At 35.0% G+C, this 18,580-nt stretch overlaps 2 protein-coding genes across 4 annotated transcripts in view; one reads left to right on the forward strand and one right to left on the reverse strand.

Moving 5' to 3' along the window:
* Positions 1–16,896, reverse strand: part of LOC111045898 (cuticle protein) — a 33,791-nt gene extending 16,895 nt beyond the window's left edge. The window contains exons 1-2 of the mRNA XM_039432480.1: positions 16,772–16,896; positions 15,161–15,721 (exon numbers count right to left, since the gene is read on the reverse strand). Coding sequence (XP_039288414.1) covers positions 15,161–15,721; positions 16,772–16,783 — 573 coding nt within the window. The 5' untranslated portion in view covers positions 16,784–16,896. The remainder of the gene's footprint in view (positions 1–15,160; positions 15,722–16,771) is intronic.
* LOC111050942 (neurobeachin-like protein 2) overlaps positions 1–18,580 on the forward strand; it is a 347,898-nt gene that overhangs the window by 249,504 nt on the left and 79,814 nt on the right. Inside the window, exon 38 of one of the 3 annotated variants that reach the window (XM_039432463.1) lies at positions 2,594–3,351. The exons of the other annotated variants lie outside the window; for them this stretch is intronic. Within the exon in view, the coding sequence (XP_039288397.1) occupies positions 2,594–2,639 (46 nt within the window). The 3' untranslated portion in view covers positions 2,640–3,351. Of the gene's footprint in view, positions 1–2,593; positions 3,352–18,580 lie in introns of those variants that run through there. 3 annotated transcript variants of the gene reach the window in all.

An 18,580-nucleotide genomic window follows, 5' to 3' on the forward strand; every position in this document is an offset into this window, starting at 1 on the left:
CGCGTCTGGCTCAATGCCTTTATTTTAAAATCGAATCAATAATTCACTTTTCTATAAGAAAATGTCGGATATAAAGATAAAAATGAACACTATGCCAAATTAAATAATACCATCGGTATAGTGATTTATAATTATTGATAGAATTATCTCCACAAGGTCCAAATAACATTGGTGTATTAGGTGGGATCCAAACCAACAGTTCAAGTTTAACAAATTAGCCTTGTACATAACAGATTTATCCCTTGATCCCCCGAAAGTCCAGATTACACTGGCATGTTGGATGGGTTCCGAACCACTGGTTTAGTGATAATGAAACTGCGATATACATAATAGATTTATTTTATGGCAAATAAATGAATTCAAGATTTTTGCCGGCCAGATAGCCGAATTGACTAAGACGTGCACCCTTTAGTCTGCTAGTACTACCTGGTCGCAGGTTCGAATCCCATCGATTAGGCATGGACGTTTGATCATCTCAGAAATTCACCCTCGCACTTCTCATTATCCACGCACAAGCAATAAGCTTGTGGACATCACCCAAAATTAAAAAAAGAGAAAAATAAGAAATCCAAGTACCTACCCTTTTTAAAAATGTTTACTCAAAACACGTTTAAACATTAATGTCATTCTCAAGTGATTGAATAATAAGGTTAGCCCTAACCAAAAAGTCAAATGAATTAAAATTTGAATTCAAAGATGTTCCAAATAACATTGGTATATTAGATGGGTTCCGAACCACCGGTTTCTAATCACTCGAATAATGTATCACTCCTATAGATGCAAGGAATGATGTAAATAAGAGCGGAAGTGAATGATCAGCTGATAGGAGCCTCAAGCACTTTCACTGTTGCACGTCCTTGGCCTAGGTAGCCATTCCAGCCAATGCAACCTACTGCCCTCCTATTGGCCAAGGCGCTATATGCATCCAAATCAAAGCTAGGTCGAACTCTTGCCAATGAGATTACCACCTCACCGTCGTAAGAAGCGACACGTGTTTGTCTAATCAGTAAGGTGAAAAGCATGGATCTGTGTCGCTTCTTACAGCTAACTACTCCACTATAGGTGTGGTCGCTCCCCCTCGTCTGTATCCCTTCGGCCCCTCCTTGTATGCAATTTACGCAAGTGTATCCCACCCTTGCAAATTACTGTGCGGACTTAGACTCAGGGTTGTTGAATGAAGTTGGTATAAATATTCTACACCCCGTTCAATCGGTACACAGTCAGTTATCCGACTCAGTCACAGAAATGGCTTTCTCGGTGAGTAATTTTTCTCTTCAGTGCTGTTTTTTTTTTTAATGATATTGTTAAGTTTGTTGAAAATTTGAGTGAAAAGCATTCTACAGTGAAAAAACAGTTCGATTCTGTGGATTTTGTGATATCAGTAGTGTTTATCAGCAGAGAAGTGCTACTTACGTTTTTCAGTCGTACAATTTTGTGTGCTGTGATAAATTACACAACAAGTATTTTACTTATTGCTACTCGTTATCTTGTACCACTAAATATACAATAATTAAACTTCACCTACACTTGGGCCACGGATGTGCTTCGGAGCAAATCATCCTCGAATCGAGATTTAATACTATAATATATCAAGAAGTTTTATAATGTTTGTATAGTTAATCGTTGTAGTGCACAAAGTATGGATTACCACAACCAAATAGAGTAATAATGATAATTTATTGTCACTTCCTACTATCAAACTATCAAGATATTATCATCGTATTACTTCACGATACTGATAAATCTATTTAGTAGTGAATTCAAAGATTCAATTTCAATTTATTTATCCACCCACACTGCACAATCATAAGGATAGAAATATTATTTTAATGTGAATGATAAGAATAAGGATAATATCAACCTAAGCTGAGGTTGCACATTTGGTTCTATTCTGGCTTGATCTAAGCTCAATTTTTTCAGCTGAAATCTGTAGTATTTACAATATTATTGCCAATCCTAGCAACTCCAACTTTATTAGATTATTCCATGCCAATAATATCCACTTATCAGAAAATTGTATCCTCTGCTAAATAGATACAGTCTAAATTCAAATAAGTGCATTCATTTACTGTTCTCTTTGCGAACTCACAGCTAGCGCACAAGTCTGACTTTGATGGCTGTGCCAAAACATTAAAATTTATTATAATTTGCATTTATGCAAATCTTATGCGAGTCTTATGTATTTTGTATTTTGGCGAAAAAAATATTTCATTTATTATGTTCAATTTTTGATAAGATCACATTTTAATTTTCAATTAATAAAGAATAACCTACTTTCAACTTTCCATGGAATAGGAAAGTGTTTATTCAATTCATTTCATTAACATTATTTACTTGCAAGTAAACTGACATCCAATCAATTTTCTGGACGATCTAAGTTATATATTTTTCTATGATATTCCATGTTTTAGAATTTTAAATAAAGATCCTCTTTGGGAAGATTGAATGAGACTAGACCGCTCAAATGTTGTCCTGTAGCGTTCTTCATTCTGTTGGTGTCATTACTGAGAGTATTACATTTCAAAATGATTAATGCTTAAATTATCAATATCTAAAATTATTTTCGATGCTGATCTTGAATTTGTTTATTCAGTTCGTCATCCTCGCTGCCTTCGTGGCTGCCGCCAACGCTGGAGTGATCGGCGCTCCCGCCGTAGTCGCCCCAGGCGCACCCCTCAGCTATGCCGCCCCCGCCTACAAGGTAGCCGCCCCCGTCGCATACGCTGCTCCCGCATACGCTCCCCACGCATACGCCGCCCCCGTCGCTAAGGTCGCCGCTCCTCTCGCTTACGCCGCCCCCGCCTACGCCAAGGTTGCCGCCCCCGTCGCTTACGCACCCAAGGCTGTAGTCGCTGACGAATACGATCCCAACCCACAGTACAGCTACGCCTACGACATTCAGGATGCTCTGACCGGAGACTCCAAGAGCCAGCACGAGAGCCGTCAAGGTGATGTTGTCTCTGGAAGCTACTCCCTGGTTGAGCCCGATGGCACCAGGAGAACCGTCGACTACACCGCTGACCCCGTCAACGGATTCAACGCCGTCGTCCACAAGGAGCCCGCTGGTCACCCAGTCGTTGCCAAGGTTGCCGCCCCTGTCGCATACGCCGCCCCCGTCGCTAAGGTCGTCGCCGCCCCCGTCGCATACGCCGCCCCCGTCGCCAAGGTCGCTGCCCCAGTTGCCTACGCCGCCGCCCCCGCCTACTACCACCACTAAGAACTTGCTACTCTTCCGAATAGCAACTCTCTCCTTGGTGGGTATCCCACCACTTCCTATGTTCACCTCCCCCTCTAAATTATTTCATGAATGAATGACTGTGTTCCTGTTGTGAATAAAATCGTTTATTGAAATTCTTGCATTATTTTTCTATCAGAACCACATGGATAACTCAATACAACTTAGTGAATAATACTGGGAATCGTTGCAAATTACATATCAAAAGTCCTCACCCCTACCCCCTGGGCTAAAAGGGTGGTGGTGGTTTGAAAGTACCATTTTTTCATTTTTCGCATATATCTCGGAAACTATGCATCTTATGAACATTTATATTCCATGCAAAATTGAAGCTTACAAAATTACCAACAAGTTTTGTTTCCTACATTTTTTCCATATCTCTCATAGTTTCTGAGATAACTTATCCGCTCTTGAAGGTGAGAATTTTTTTGAAAAAACACTCTTGCCTCCAATTTTTTCATCTTTTCGGCCTTATAATTTTTGAACGATTGATGAAAAATGATTATGATTATGAGCTGATTATGAGCTGATAGAGCATTAAATTATCTTCAATTTTGAAGATATTTTCACTATTTTACCTGAACATTATCCACGTAAACATAAGAAGTTTGCTAAAGAATTTTGATGAGCTGTCATACATTATCAGTAATTGTTCATTAGAGTTTCATATTATTATCCTCAGTGAGACTTGGATAGTTGAAGAGGATGATTTTAATTTTAATTTGAATGGTTATTCAGTGGTTAACAAGCCATGTAAAACAAATAAATGTGATGGAATTTGTGTCTTTTTCAAATGTAATTTTATAGTAGATGAGTTGGATTACGAAATAAAAGAATCTAACTCAATTCTTTTGGATGTACAAATGCCAGGTGCGAAGGATAAGATAACACTTATCCCTGTTTATAGGTCTCCTTCAATCAATGTAGATAATTTTCTCAATTGTTTGAATGATTGTTTGTATTCTATCAAAAATAAGCCCAATATAATTTTTGCCGGTGACTTGAATATACATCTGAATAAGTCTACGCTTGCGACTAATGAATATTTCGGAATTTTATCTTTGAATGATTTTAAATCATACATAAACAAGCCTACTAGAGTTCAAAACGGCACTGAATCGATTATCGATCACATATTTTTAAAGAATTCCTCTTTCAATACCGACAATGTATTAAGTTCAGTAATAAAAACAAACATCACTGATCACTTTTGTGTCAGCATCCACATTGATATTTCAACTGACAAAATTGTAAGTAAAAATAATTCTTTCAATAAAATAGATTTCAATAAATTAATATTATCCATTGAAACTGAAAACTGGGATAACTTATTAGATGACAATTTACATGTGAATGAAGCAATGCAAATTTAAACTGACAAAATATCAAATCACATTAAACTTGCAACAGTTACAGTAAAGATTCCGCATAAATTACAACCCCTTGAACCTTGGATTACGCGTGGACTTGTACATTCCATTAAAATACGGGACAAATTGTTTGAAACACTTTCAAAGCAGCCTTTCAATGACCGTTTAAGAAATAAGTATAAAAATTACAGAAATCTTCTTAATAAATTAATAAAACAGAATAAATGTAAGTATTATAAGAATAAAATTAATCAGAATATAAACAACTCTAAGAAAATCTGGGAAACTTTAAAAGAATTGTTAGGTAGAAGACATACTAAAAAAATTCCCAAAATAGAAGCTGATACACTAAATCAACATTTTGCTCGCGTAGGAAAACTTTATGCTGAGAAATTGAAGTCAAATAATCCCATTGCAACAACATGTAATCATTTCAAGGACTCATGTGTGGAGCATTACAACTCTTTCTTCTTGACACCTACCAATGAAAATGAAATTACTGCTACAATAAACTCTCTAAACAATAACTCAGCTCCAGGAATTGACAATATTAGCAATAGGATTTTAAAAACTATTTCACCACATATTATAAAACCATTGAAGGTGATAATGAATCAATGTTTTGTGGAGGGTTTTTTCCCTGATTGTTTAAAATTGGCCAATATCATACCCCTACATAAATCAGGTGATGCTTCTAATCCATCAAATTATCGTCCAATCAGCTTGTTGAGTACTTTTTCCAAAATTATTGAAAAGTTGATAAAATATCGTTTAGTTAGCTATCTCCTAAAGCATAATATAATTCACAAAAATCAATTTGGGTTTCAGTCTAAAAAAAGTACAGTAGATGCAATATCTCTTCTAACACAGAAAATTACAGAAAATTTCAATAACAAAAATAAAACAATAGCCATATTTTTAGACCTTGCTAAAGCTTTTGACACTATTCCTCACTCAAAACTTCTGATAAAAATGGAAAAGTTGGGAATTCGAGGAATAGCCCTTGAATTATTTAAGAGCTATTTAAAAAATAGATTCCAAATGCTCAAAATTGATAATAAAACCAGCCTTGAACAACTCACTGATTACGGTCTTCCACAAGGAACAGTCTTGTCGCCGATTCTCTTCCTAATCTACATTAATGATCTTCTCAAGTTAGAATTAAAAAATGGTATCTCAATCGCTTTTGCTGATGACACTTCATTGTTATTCAGTGAAACGAATTGGGAGGATACTAAAAAAGCAGCAGAATCCGGACTTAAAATAGTAAAATCCTGGTTTGATGAGCATATATTAACATTGAACATAAAAAAAGTAATTTCATGTCTTTCTCTCCAAATTCTATAGGCCAGCCGCAAGATTTGGATTCCATTGAAATCCATTATGTAAATTGCAAAGAATCTGATTGGATAAATTGTACAAAGCTCAAATTGCTCAAAGCCTTATAGAGAACATCGTGTTAAATATTTGGGTGTAATGATTGATCAACATTTGCGTTGGGATGTTCACATCAATAGTACATGTAACAAACTCAGACATTGGATAAGTAAATTCCGTAATATCAGCCAAGTTAGTAATAAAAAAATCTCAAGACTCATATATTTTGCCTACATTCAATCATTTCTGCAATATGGAATAAAAATTTGGGGTGGAACATACTCAAACCACTTTTTGTAATTCAAAAACACATTATAAGAGCTATATTGGGAAAACCCAGACTCTATCCAAGTGAGTACCTGTTTAGTGAGCTAGATGTTTTAACTGTCAGGCAGCTTTACATAAAAATTTAATCATCTACATAAATAAACATATAAATCTTTTCAACCTGCGTGTTTCACCATATAACCTCCGTCCCTCATCTATTACCTTTCAAATTACAGATACTATTTTATCAATTTGTAGAAAACAATTTTTATATCAGGTATCAAAGCTCATCAATGTTATTCCTAACCATTTTATCACTAGTAAATTGAATAGAAAACTGCTAATTGAAATTCATACATGGATAATCTCGAACAATGTAATTTTGGCAATGTAATTTCCTCATAGCTTAGTATAAAGACTTCTCATGTTTTTTATGTAATCTTCAACTATTCTTTACTTTCCCCTATGCCTTCACTCTGCTCTTTCTCTTCCCTTCCTCACTCACTTTTTCTTTTCCCTATTTCTTAATAATATCCCATTATTATTTTAATGTACTGTTAAGCATTGAACACTCGGCCTCTGCGCTCAGGTTCCTCGAACCTTGCAGGGACTTCCCGTTTTTAATATAGTTATGTATAATCCTATTAATGGTATTTTTCTTTTTCATTTCATATTGTATTTTACTTTTTTCATTTATAACCATTTTTGTCATTATAATTATGTTTTTGGGACAAATAAAAGATTTGATTTGATATTTTACGCATTTACCTACGACTGTTACAGCAGTTTTAGTGTTGAGTGTGACATTTTCTATTCAGCAACAATAGATCAGTTGACAATGGAATTTGTAGGGAATGTTTGAAACACAATTTTCGACTTTGCAGCTTTGTTGAGACTAGTTTGGAGGTGAGCATATCAAAAATCCCAACCCCTACATCATGTGCTAAAGGGATGAGGGTGGTTTGAAAGTTGCATTTTCCACTTATTACTTACATGCTTATATCTTGGAAACAATATATTCTATTGACATAATAAACTACATAAAAATGAAGCCTTATAAATTCCCTACAATTTTAGTTCAGTAAAGATTTATGATAAATCCGATACTTTTCAAGATATTTATGTTCTAAAGTGATGTATTTTCGAAAAACCAGATTTTCTTATATTTTTTCGCTCTTTCAAGTCTTATAACATTTCAACAATTGATGAGTCAAGAATGTGCTGATTACGGGAATATAGAACATTAAATTATCTTCCATTTCATGTATAATTCGACTATTTCACGCATTCCCATACGACTGTTACAGCAGTTTTAGTTTTGAATGTCAAATCGCAAGATTTGCAACATGTGACTTTCTTGGAATGTCACACTATTCTGTATCATAAATTGGCAGTGTGCTTCAGTATGAACATTCATATTGAGTATCTATTGGAACGTCAGCGGAACTAAACACAGGGGGTGTTTCTAAACTTCCTACCAAACAAAGACACTCAAATCTAAAACTGCTGCAACAGTCGTTCATCAATCGTTCAAAAATTATAAGGCCGAAAAGATGAAAAAATTGGAGGCAAAAGTGTTTTTTCAAAAAATTTCTCACCTTCAAGAGCGGATATCTCAGAAACTATGAGAGATATGGAAAAAATGTAGAGAACAAAACTTGTTGGTAATTTTGTAAGCTTCAATTTTGCATGAGAGCTGTGGAGTTGAAAATTGTGTTCCAAACTTTTCCCTCTATAATCTTTCGTTGACTGGACTATATTTATTCATTTGTTTATTTATTTGAATGTGAGTTGCATTTTGTAAAATTATCTTTCTTAGCTGATTGCCTGTTTATCCTCCTCTTGATACTGTTGAATGGATAATATTCTTCTCTTCAATCCTCTTAAAAGACAGAGTTCGACTCTTACAAGATAGAGCTCCAACAAACATTTTCAAAAATCAATAAGAAATTGTTGATGACAAATACACTTAACAGATGGAAATAAATTATTAATTGCATTTCTCCAAATGCTAATTGATGAATAATTATTATTTAACGAAAATCTCAATTAAATTTTATCGAATGTACATCTAGCTGATAACCCTGTTGTCGATTTTTTGAGTAGCAGAAGTCTTCGTGATGATTTACAGCATTTAATTGGGATTTACGTTGAATAATAATCTAACACAATGTTAATTATGATACAGTTGATGGGAAATAAAAGATAGCCTGAAGATGAATAGTGGTGGAATACAAATAATAGTATCCTGCTCTTCAGTTAGAAATTATTGATATTAGCAAATGTTTTGAGTAAAGTCGACAAAAGTAAAAGTTAATTATTTTTATGGAATTCAAGTAAATTAGAAGAAGTTGTGAGTGTCGCATCATCGACCTCCACCTGTAATCTGTAGCCTAATTACTGCAATAGAGCAGCATTGGATAATAAGGTTCCCTACAACGCCTCATGGCGAGTAGATTAAGTGCAGTTGATGAAAAATAAATTATAGCGATATAATGATAGAATGCAAATACTTATAGTGAGGAAACGATTGAGATCTCCATAGGACTCTAGGGTGTGGTTACGGCGGGTGTCGATGGTAAAGAATGAACTTGTTCAAAGTGCAAGAGCAATCGCCTGGGGGGCCACACTGACCCACATCCCTCACTGGCACAATGTCACCGCCATTGCACAACAATCCACAAATATTGAATCACTTTTCCAATTTCATAACGGTGGCAACGAATATTGATCAGGTTTGCTACTCTGCAATCCATCAAGTACATTAGCAGAAGTTTGTAATTAAACAAGTAATTCAGTTGAATAGATTACATCTATTGAGTTGTGTCAGAAGAAAAGAATAAATTAATTGACTGTAACCAAAATAATAAGGCTACTTAGTTTTGTTACTGCTTAAAGTGAGCTGTACAAGTCGTCTCGATCCTCAGCCTGCCATTACATGACTCCATGCCACATCTCTTGCTTCAAATCGTGCTCCTCATCATCCGCCCACCAACAAATTGCTCTACCTTTTCTTCTTCCATTCACATCTCCCTTCATATATACATTTTGCTATTCTTTCATATCACATTCTCAACTACATTATCAAATCATGACATTTCATTCTACATTTTTTTAAATCAAATCATTATTCATCCCAAAAAACATAATTTAAAATGGAAATGGTTATGAAAGAAAAAAGTAAAGTACAATATAAGATGAGAAATGAAATACCATCAAACAGGATAACATATGAATATATTAAACGGGAAGTCCCTGCAAGGTTCGAAAAACCTGTGCGCAGGGGCTGAGTGTTCATTGATTAACAATAATTCAAGAAATTGGCATTGACTGAATTATGAAAGATTAATGTATAAATATTGGGAGGATTGATGTAAGTTTCTCCCCAAGACACTTATAGCACTGTAAGCCTGAGAAATATTATCTGGAGGCAGGAATATTGCAGTTATTTGTGCAACTAGTGCGCAAAGTGACAGTTTGCTGCACCGAAAGAAACGTTTACGCCCGAGCCGTAGGCGAGGGTGGAATGGCTTCTTGACTGCAGCAGAGGAACTTTGCTCACGTATTTCACATTAAACTTTTCCTACAGTTACTATTGAATATAAGAAGTGGTCGATTATGGGTAAAATGATGGCTGAAATCCATCAAATGTTTGTGTGTGTGATGCTGTTATTAATAACAACCTTAATTCATCTGAAAATTAATAATCCAATTGAAAATTCTCAGCCAAATTTCTCATTTTTATTCATTCAAGATTCAGAAAAAATACACATAGAACAAAAAATTCGCATTCAAAATACACGCCAACAGCTGATTGGGATTGCTGCAAGATGGCTGAACCGACAAGAGCGCGACGTAGCGGGAAGAATCGTACCTAAGTTTGTTTCATCCAGCTAAAAAGTACTGAAACAGGATTCAGAAATTTAGACTTTTGCTCAAACTACCGAGAAAAATACTCAAAGTAAACTGAAAAATATTCATAAAAATAACATAGACAACAGAGAATATTTATAGTAATCTATTTATTTGTAGTATTCTTATGTTTTTTATTATTTTTATCTATATGGATATCGAACGGTAATCATTTAACCTCAAAATTCGAATTTTATAATGTATATTTGCTACTTTTCTCATTGCTTGCAGTTGAAATAAAAAATATCAATAGGAAAAAAACTATTATTTGTTATAGTCCAGTCAATTTAGACATAAAAAAGGGGATGCAATTTATATTGTAGTTCTGATTTTCCAATATATTATTTGGGTACATAAGAGAAGTCTAGAACCAATTTCTTCATGCAAAATTCCCTTGTGCTAGATACAGAATGGCCCAAAAACCTGGTATTTTCGGCTCATTCTCCAGTTTTCATCTATTTCTGTTAAATCTCGTGATCGGACAGAAAAATTTGCTCCTGCCTTTTTTCAGATTATAAAATTTTGGATAGAAGGAGATCATTCGGAGCTCTTTATCTCTAATGAGTACTGAGTTATGATTTTAAAAAAATGAGTGTAATTTGATGAAAAAATCTATTTTGATGAATTTTAGATTTTGACCAACAATATCTTTCGATTGTTACCATTTAGATGTATAATTCAAAATCACTCTGGGCGTATTTTTGTGCTCTACAATCTGAGATCAGGTAGAGCGCTCGATTTTATATAGATTTCCAGGTACACCTGACATTGCTCCTTATATTGTGAAAAAAACCTAATTTTCAGCTTGAACAATCATCATCAACTACATTGTCCTCACATTGATATTTCGCACAATGACATAAGTTCATGAGTTTATGTTCTATGAGAAACACCCGTTAGATGTACTTAATTTCAGTATTTCCTAGTGGAGAGGCGCACTTAAGGTCACCTCAAGGATCAAAATTTCAAACACATAACTTTTGACACAATGCTCAGATTTCATCGTACTAAGGCGGTTCAAAATCATGCATCATAAGTCGAATTCGGTCGAAAATGGAAAATTTATTTTTGAGTGTACAAAAAATACGCACAAAAAATGGCCAATTTCTATACTCAAAGCTATTTTTGTCGGTAACCCCTTATTATAAATACCATTACTTGATCTTGAAATGTACAATAGAATTTTCTCTTTCATCTGATGTGAATGATTTATGGAAAAATATGTTCTTAAAGTGAGATTTGATTGTTGAAAAAAGTCCGGAAATTGGAGATATTTTTCTCATATTAACGATTTTGGCAGTTCTATGATAGGGAAAAGTGATTCAAGATGAATTTTAGGCAACTGAGCTCGTAGAGGATGAATTTATCTACAATTTGGAATCAATCGTGAGTTTCTATGATGTATCAGACTCGTTTTAGAAACTCTTGTTCAAGAGTAAAATCACGGAAAAAATGTGAAAACTGAAATCGCCATTTTTGAAATCTCCTGTAACTTTTGAATCGTATTGGAAAGGAAAGTATTATTCATTGCAGATGGAAGAATGAAGTCTATTGTACTTTTCGAGATCAAGTTATGATTTTTATAATGAGGGGTTACCGAGATACATAGCTTTGAATATAGAAATTGGTCATTTTTTGGGTATTGGAATATGTGCTTTAGTACACTCAACAATGAATTTTCCACTCTTCGACCGAATTTGACTTATGTTGCATGATTTTGGACCGCCTTGACGAACCGAGAAGAATGAAGTGTAGTACGATGAAATCTGAGCATTGTGTCAAAAGTTATGTGTTTGAAATTTTGATCCTTGAGGTGTCCTTAAGCGCGCCTCTCCACTAGGAAATACTGAAATGAAGTGCATCTAACGGGTAATTCTCATAGAACATAGTCTTATGAACTCATGTCATTGTGCGAAATATCAATGTGAGGACAATGAAGTTGGTGATGATGGTTGAAGCTGAAAATTAGGTGTTTTACAATACAAGGAGCATTGTTGTCAGGTGTACCTGGAAATCTATATGAGATAGAGCGCTCTACTATTTGATCTCAGATTGCAGAGCCTAAAAATACGCCCAGAGGGATTTTGAATTATACATCTAAATGGTAGTAATCGGAAGATATTGTTGATCAAAAACTAAAATTCATCAAAATAGATTTTTTCTTCAAATTTCACTCATTTTTGAAAAATCATAACTCAGTACGCATTGGAGATAGATGGTTCCGAATGATCTCATTTTATTCAGAATTTCATAATCTAGAAACAATTTGAGAGCAATTTTTTCTGTCCGATTACGATATTTGACAGAAATAACTCTAAACTGGAATATGAGCAGAAAATACGAGGTTTTTGGGCCACTCTGTATCTAGCACAAGGAAATTTTGCATGAAGAAATTGGTTCTGGACTTGTCTCATGCACCCAAATAATATATTGAAAAATCAGAACTACAATACAAATTGCATGCACCAATGTATATAGTGACTGGACTATTATTAAATGATGAGAATTCGTAAATGATGATTATTTAATTAGATTTAGATTAACATTATTCTTGTTCTGGATTCCTAGATTGGGATTTTATCATAAATGTAGGGTAGCCATTGAAATGATTCTTATCTAAATCTAACCACAGTCATTGTTACCAACTTAATTTTTGTTTTCGTGCACTAATCCTCCATATAACCCACCAACTATTTTGTGCTGCCATGTTGCAAATCTGGAGTACGTATAGTAATACTTTGCGCACTAGTGCGGAAAAGTGATTCTTTGCGTTCTGTAATCAGTGCAGGAATGGTCCTCTTCAAGGTAACTTTAGGAAAAAGCATTTTTATGGTGGAGGAGTGAGGAGGTGGTTTCTCTTCAAAATGTTTCTGAAACTACATTTGAACTGAGGTACAGACATCTCAGGTTGTATATTGGCCTCTGAAAAATGGCAAAGCTGCAAATTGGGTTCTGTCTACTGGGCAGCCCAAGTTGAAAGCAGTAAGAAGCGAGTTGAATGGGATAGGCTTAATACATGGCAAATTGAAATAATGCATTGTTTGATGCATACATCTAGCCAACTGATTCGCTGAACCTATACCTATACTCTATTCTATACCTATACCCTATCGATGTGATTTCCGAATAGGTGTAACAAATATAAGATAGGGAATAAAATGTGTTCCTATTCGCATTATTCAATTCGGTGTGATTAGGAATAGATGTTGATATGTTGAAACATGCTGGTTCACAAACCTGTTGCAATATGCAAAGCAACATAGAATGTGCAACAAGCAATGCAACATGTTTCATTTCATTTTCTCCTTCATTTGATTAATTCTTATGTATTGTTTCTTCGTCCCATATTATTATTCTATGTTCACTCACATATTATAGTATCTTCTACCGTAGATTTAATGTTGTTTATGTTTGAAATGTTTTTTCACTTGAGTAACCTATTTTCCCTTAGGGTAAGTTGCAAATCACTTCATGTTAGTAGATATCCCTGGTAGATTTATACTTATGACAAACAAACCGCTTGATAAATTTTAAATAGTTATTATTTAAGAATAAAGATACTTCCTATTGATTTTGAAGTAACAGGACGCACAAATGAATGCTTAATCTACATCAACCTCAATTGGGTACCATGTACAATCACAAGTGGAAATTATTTTTATTGGAAATGTATGATGGAGATTGGAAAGATAGGTAACAATGGGATGTGAGAGACTGCTAAGGCTGTAATCAAAACTCGCTCATCTATATACCAGTTTCATTTAATTTTCAGTGACTCTGAAAGAACAATTTTAATATAATACTGAAGAAAATTATTTAATTTATTTTCTTCTATAAGATTAGATTAGATTTAAATAGGTATGATTTTGTTTATACCAAAATAGATTGTAAATTTAGTTTTGTTAAAAGAGTTCTTTGTTGATTAAAAAAATATTTTTATTGTTTTGTTTTGTTAAATATTGGTACAAATGTTTACAATATTCATAACAAATAGTGTAAAAGTATAACACAATTGATTCAGTTTATTTTAGTTTTGTTGAAGGATTTTTTAGTTTATTTTGTTGAAGTTAGTTTTTTGTTTAGTTGAATGATATTCCGGTTTGTTTGGATGTGCTCTGGTTTATTGTACTGTAGTCCAAGATAAAGTTATTATGTTAAGCGACTCATCCCTCAGCACAAGCATTATGCTTAAAGAGGAATGAACCATCAATATTTCTTCAAGGGCACTTACCTTTCATTATTATTATCATTCATTATTATATCCTTTTTTATTTTATTTTTTAAATATTGTATTATTTTATTTATTTTATCTACACATAGGGTACTGTTTATTTATTATTGAATGTTTAATGATTGTGAAATGCGTTTGTATTTTTGAATGTAATTGTAATGTAATTTATTTATTTTTATTGGTTGAATAAAGCATTTATTATTTATTATATATAAATTAAGCTCATGAAGTAACAGAATTGAGAGAACTGAATATGAATGTAGATAGTGGAATTGATACAGAATATTTTCTTTGAAAAGCTGAAAATTTTATTCAATCTTATGAGGAGTAAAATTTAGGTCTAGGTAGTTTTGATTTATGCTTCCTTCATAAAGGACAACTTTTTCTTGAAATATACAGTTTATGAATATTTTCCTCTCAGACAGTGTGTTTCCTCCAATACAATTTCTATCCCAAACAAATTAGAATGGAAAGCAAAGATTGAACAGTCGGTGATGACTCACATTAACAGTATTCTTCAAGGTATTTATAATGACTTAGGGGTTGTACTATGATAATAATAATAATGCATGAATTTTAATAAACGATTTTATTCACAACAGGAACACAGGCATTCATTCATGAAATAATTTAGAGGGGGAGGTGGAAATAGGAAGTGGTAGGATACCCACCAAGGAGAAAGATGCTATTCAGAAGAGTAGCAAGTTCTTAATGGTGGTAGTAGGCGGGGGCGGCGGCGTAGGCAACTGGGGCAGCGACCTTGGCGACGGGGGCGGCGTAGGCGACGGGGGCGGCGACGACCTTGGCGACGGGGGCGGCAACCTTGGCGACAACTGGGTGACCAGCGGGCTCCTTGTGGACGACGGCGTTGAATCCGTTGTGTGGGTCAGCGGTGTACTCGACGGTCCTCCTGGTGCCATCGGGTTCAACAAGGGAGTAGCTACCCTGGACAACATCTCCGGATCGGCTCTCGTGCTGGCTCTTGGAGTCTCCGGTCAGAGCATCCTGGATGTCGTAGGCGTAGCTGTACTGTGGGTTGGGGTCGTACTCGTCAGCGACGACGGCCTTGGGTGCGTAGGCGACGGGGGCGGCAACCTTGGCGTAGGCGGGGGCGGCGTAAGCGAGAGGAGCGGCGACCTTAGCGACGGGGGCGGCGTATGCGTGGGGAGCGTATGCGGGGGCAGCGTATGCGACGGGGGCGGCTACCTTGTAGGCAGGGGCGGCGTATGCGGGGGCGGCATAGCTGAGGGGTGCGCCTGGGGCGACTACGGCGGGTGCGCCGATCACTCCAGCGTTGGCGGCTGCCACGAAGGCGGCGAGGATGACGAACTAAACAAAATCAGAGTCAAGTTAAAATCATCCTCAACTAGAGACAATAACTAGGTCTATTAACACATTTCTACTTATACCTAATCTCTCAAGACTTTGTCATTCAATCAATTTCCTTTTCGAATTAATTTCATTTCATTGTTATCTCTATTAAAACAAATCTAAATCGTATATTTTCTTAATTAGTCATAAGAATGATAAAAATACATTCAAATGCTTCAAAATGAACTAGAACCAGTTACAACTGTAATTCTAGATATTATCATTTGACTTGGGAGTGTTTTATGTGTTTTGATTGATTTGAATCAAATGCATATTGCATACCATAGTATTCATTCTATATTTAAAAAAATAAAATGACTTTTCTCTATCAATTCTATTATTCTACAAGTTGTCCTTTTATGAAGGTGAGTTATTGATGTTCGAATCAATAATAATCACTTAGTCTCACTTCCTATGTTTACGGATAATCATGATACTTCATGAAATGTAAGACCAAATTACTAGACAAAATACTAGATAACAATGCTCTACAATAAAGAAAATCCTTCTAATTGATGTTGGGTTGCACCAGGCGATTTCTATCTAAAACCCGGACCAGAGTGATGCCAATTTTTGTAAGATATGATTCGAGGTAGTTGATGTTGAATAAATGAGAGCTTATTGACTTAGTCTAGTTACAACACACTCGTTGATTTTTCGACGTCCTTCTGAAAACTACCAGATTGAACGGAACTTGGCAAACACATAAACATTATCATCTGTTTGTCAAGTTATGTTTAATATAATAGAATTTTTAAGGACGACAAAAAATCGTATGTCCAAGAATCTAAGAGTGTGTGTGTAACTAGACTTAGTGTAACCCAACATTACTATAGCTAATCTACACATTTTTATCACCACACAAATGAATTTCACTGGCAAATTAATGAGTAACACTGTAATCCTCAATAGCGAACTGGTTCATCCACTGATGGATATTTTTCACTCAAAGTTAAAACTAATGTTGAAAATATTGAAAGATATGCACTGGTAAGAAAAACTACTCACCGAGAAAGCCATTTCTGTGACTGAGTCGGGTAACTGACTGTGTACCGATTGAACGGGGTGTCGAATATTTATACCAACACCATCCAACAACCCTGAGTCCAAGTCTACATAGTAATTTGCAAGGGTGGGATACACTTGCGTAAATTGCGGACAAGGAGGGGACGATGGCGCCCTGAATGATAGTGAGAGAGACCACACCTAAGTGAGGTGGTGAGCATTGGCAAGAATTTGACCTAGCTTCGGTTCGGATGCAAGCAGCGGCGAGGCCAAGGACAGCTTTTGCACATGGAATACTACGTCAGCCAACCACGTGATTGAGATGCTTGGATAGTAGCAACTAGAGAACAATTAACTAGTACTGTAGAATATAATATGATGCATGATTATAATGCTTGATACTTTTCTATCAAAATTGTAAAAAACATATATTTTTAATCATTGGAATTATCAACAAATTCCATAGTTGATCATTATCATAAAATATATATCATAGTTGAACGAGCATTAGCGAGTTCTCACTTTTGACTCACTGAAGGCTAAAGTTGTTTTCCGTCTACAATAACTTTAGAGAGAATTCAATCAGCTTCAAATTTAGAACACGAATTCTTCGAACCTTTTTACAGGTCAAGCTCGTTGAACAACAAAATTGACTCACTCCTTCGTCCTTTTCCAGGATATGAAAATAACATTGAAAGTGCATAAGAAAAATATTTGTTTTGGTGTTATCATTTAGTCAGCTAGAACTAATTGCCTGCTATTCCTTTAATTTTACATTCATTTAAAAAAGCTGATGCTATTTGGGAAATATCACACAGACTGTCAGAGTGACATACTTGATACGCCGACACATGATTTCAGCTGAATAATACACAACATTAATTTTTAAGTTCCATATTAACTCACTTCCGTTAATGTGTGTCTGCCTGTCTTTAACATACACGTAATTAATAATACTACTTGTGATAGGAGTTGCTATGACAATTTTTTTTGTTCCAAGTGAAATTTGTGAGTAGAAGCTACTATTGATTTTCATTAACACTTGATTATTCAATGTATCATTCATTTCATTTTTCTATCATTCATTAGTATCTTCAAAAATGTTGAGATCATTGAAACGGTTTGAGATATCGATATGCGTGTTTCGCCATTAATTTTCCTTTGAAATTCTGTATCGAAGTCATGTATTACATGACCACTCTCCTGTTCGAGAAAATGAAGTTGGATTTAAAATGAAGCTGGATTCAAAATGAAGTTGGATCCATATGACGGATCCAAGATGGCGAGCAAAAGTTTTGAAGCCACAGAAAGTATTTTTTCAATATATTAGAATAGGATCCCGATGGAACCTACCACTGTAATATCATACTTGTAAAGGATAACATATCCTAAATATTCTTTAGCTGTTCCCATAATAATTCTCACCAACTCTGTATAAATGCAAAATGCGGATCTCAGAGATCAATACAACAGTTCATGGGCGAGTTCTTCAATCCAGGGGGTCTCTAGTTTAACATCAAAAGTCGTTATAGTTTTCGTATTAACAGTAACATTCATCAGTAACAACAATAAAAGTTGTCTTATGATTGAATATGTACTGAGATTATGATTATGAGTATTCAAGTACCATTGCGTTTATAATAAACATTAACTGAAACTACAAATAAATTGTAATATAGTCATTAGCATTCGGATAAATGTATCATCTCTTTTATTTATGTCAGCAAGTTGAAGTAGTGGTTTCAAGGGTCAAACAAAGTGGAGCTATGGCATCAGTTTCCAGTAGTAGAGTTGATCAATGAAGCGTTGGAG

The sequence above is a fragment of the Nilaparvata lugens genome, chromosome 7, assembly GCF_014356525.2.
Source record: "Nilaparvata lugens isolate BPH chromosome 7, ASM1435652v1, whole genome shotgun sequence".
NCBI classification, from domain to species: Eukaryota; Metazoa; Arthropoda; class Insecta; order Hemiptera; family Delphacidae; genus Nilaparvata; species Nilaparvata lugens.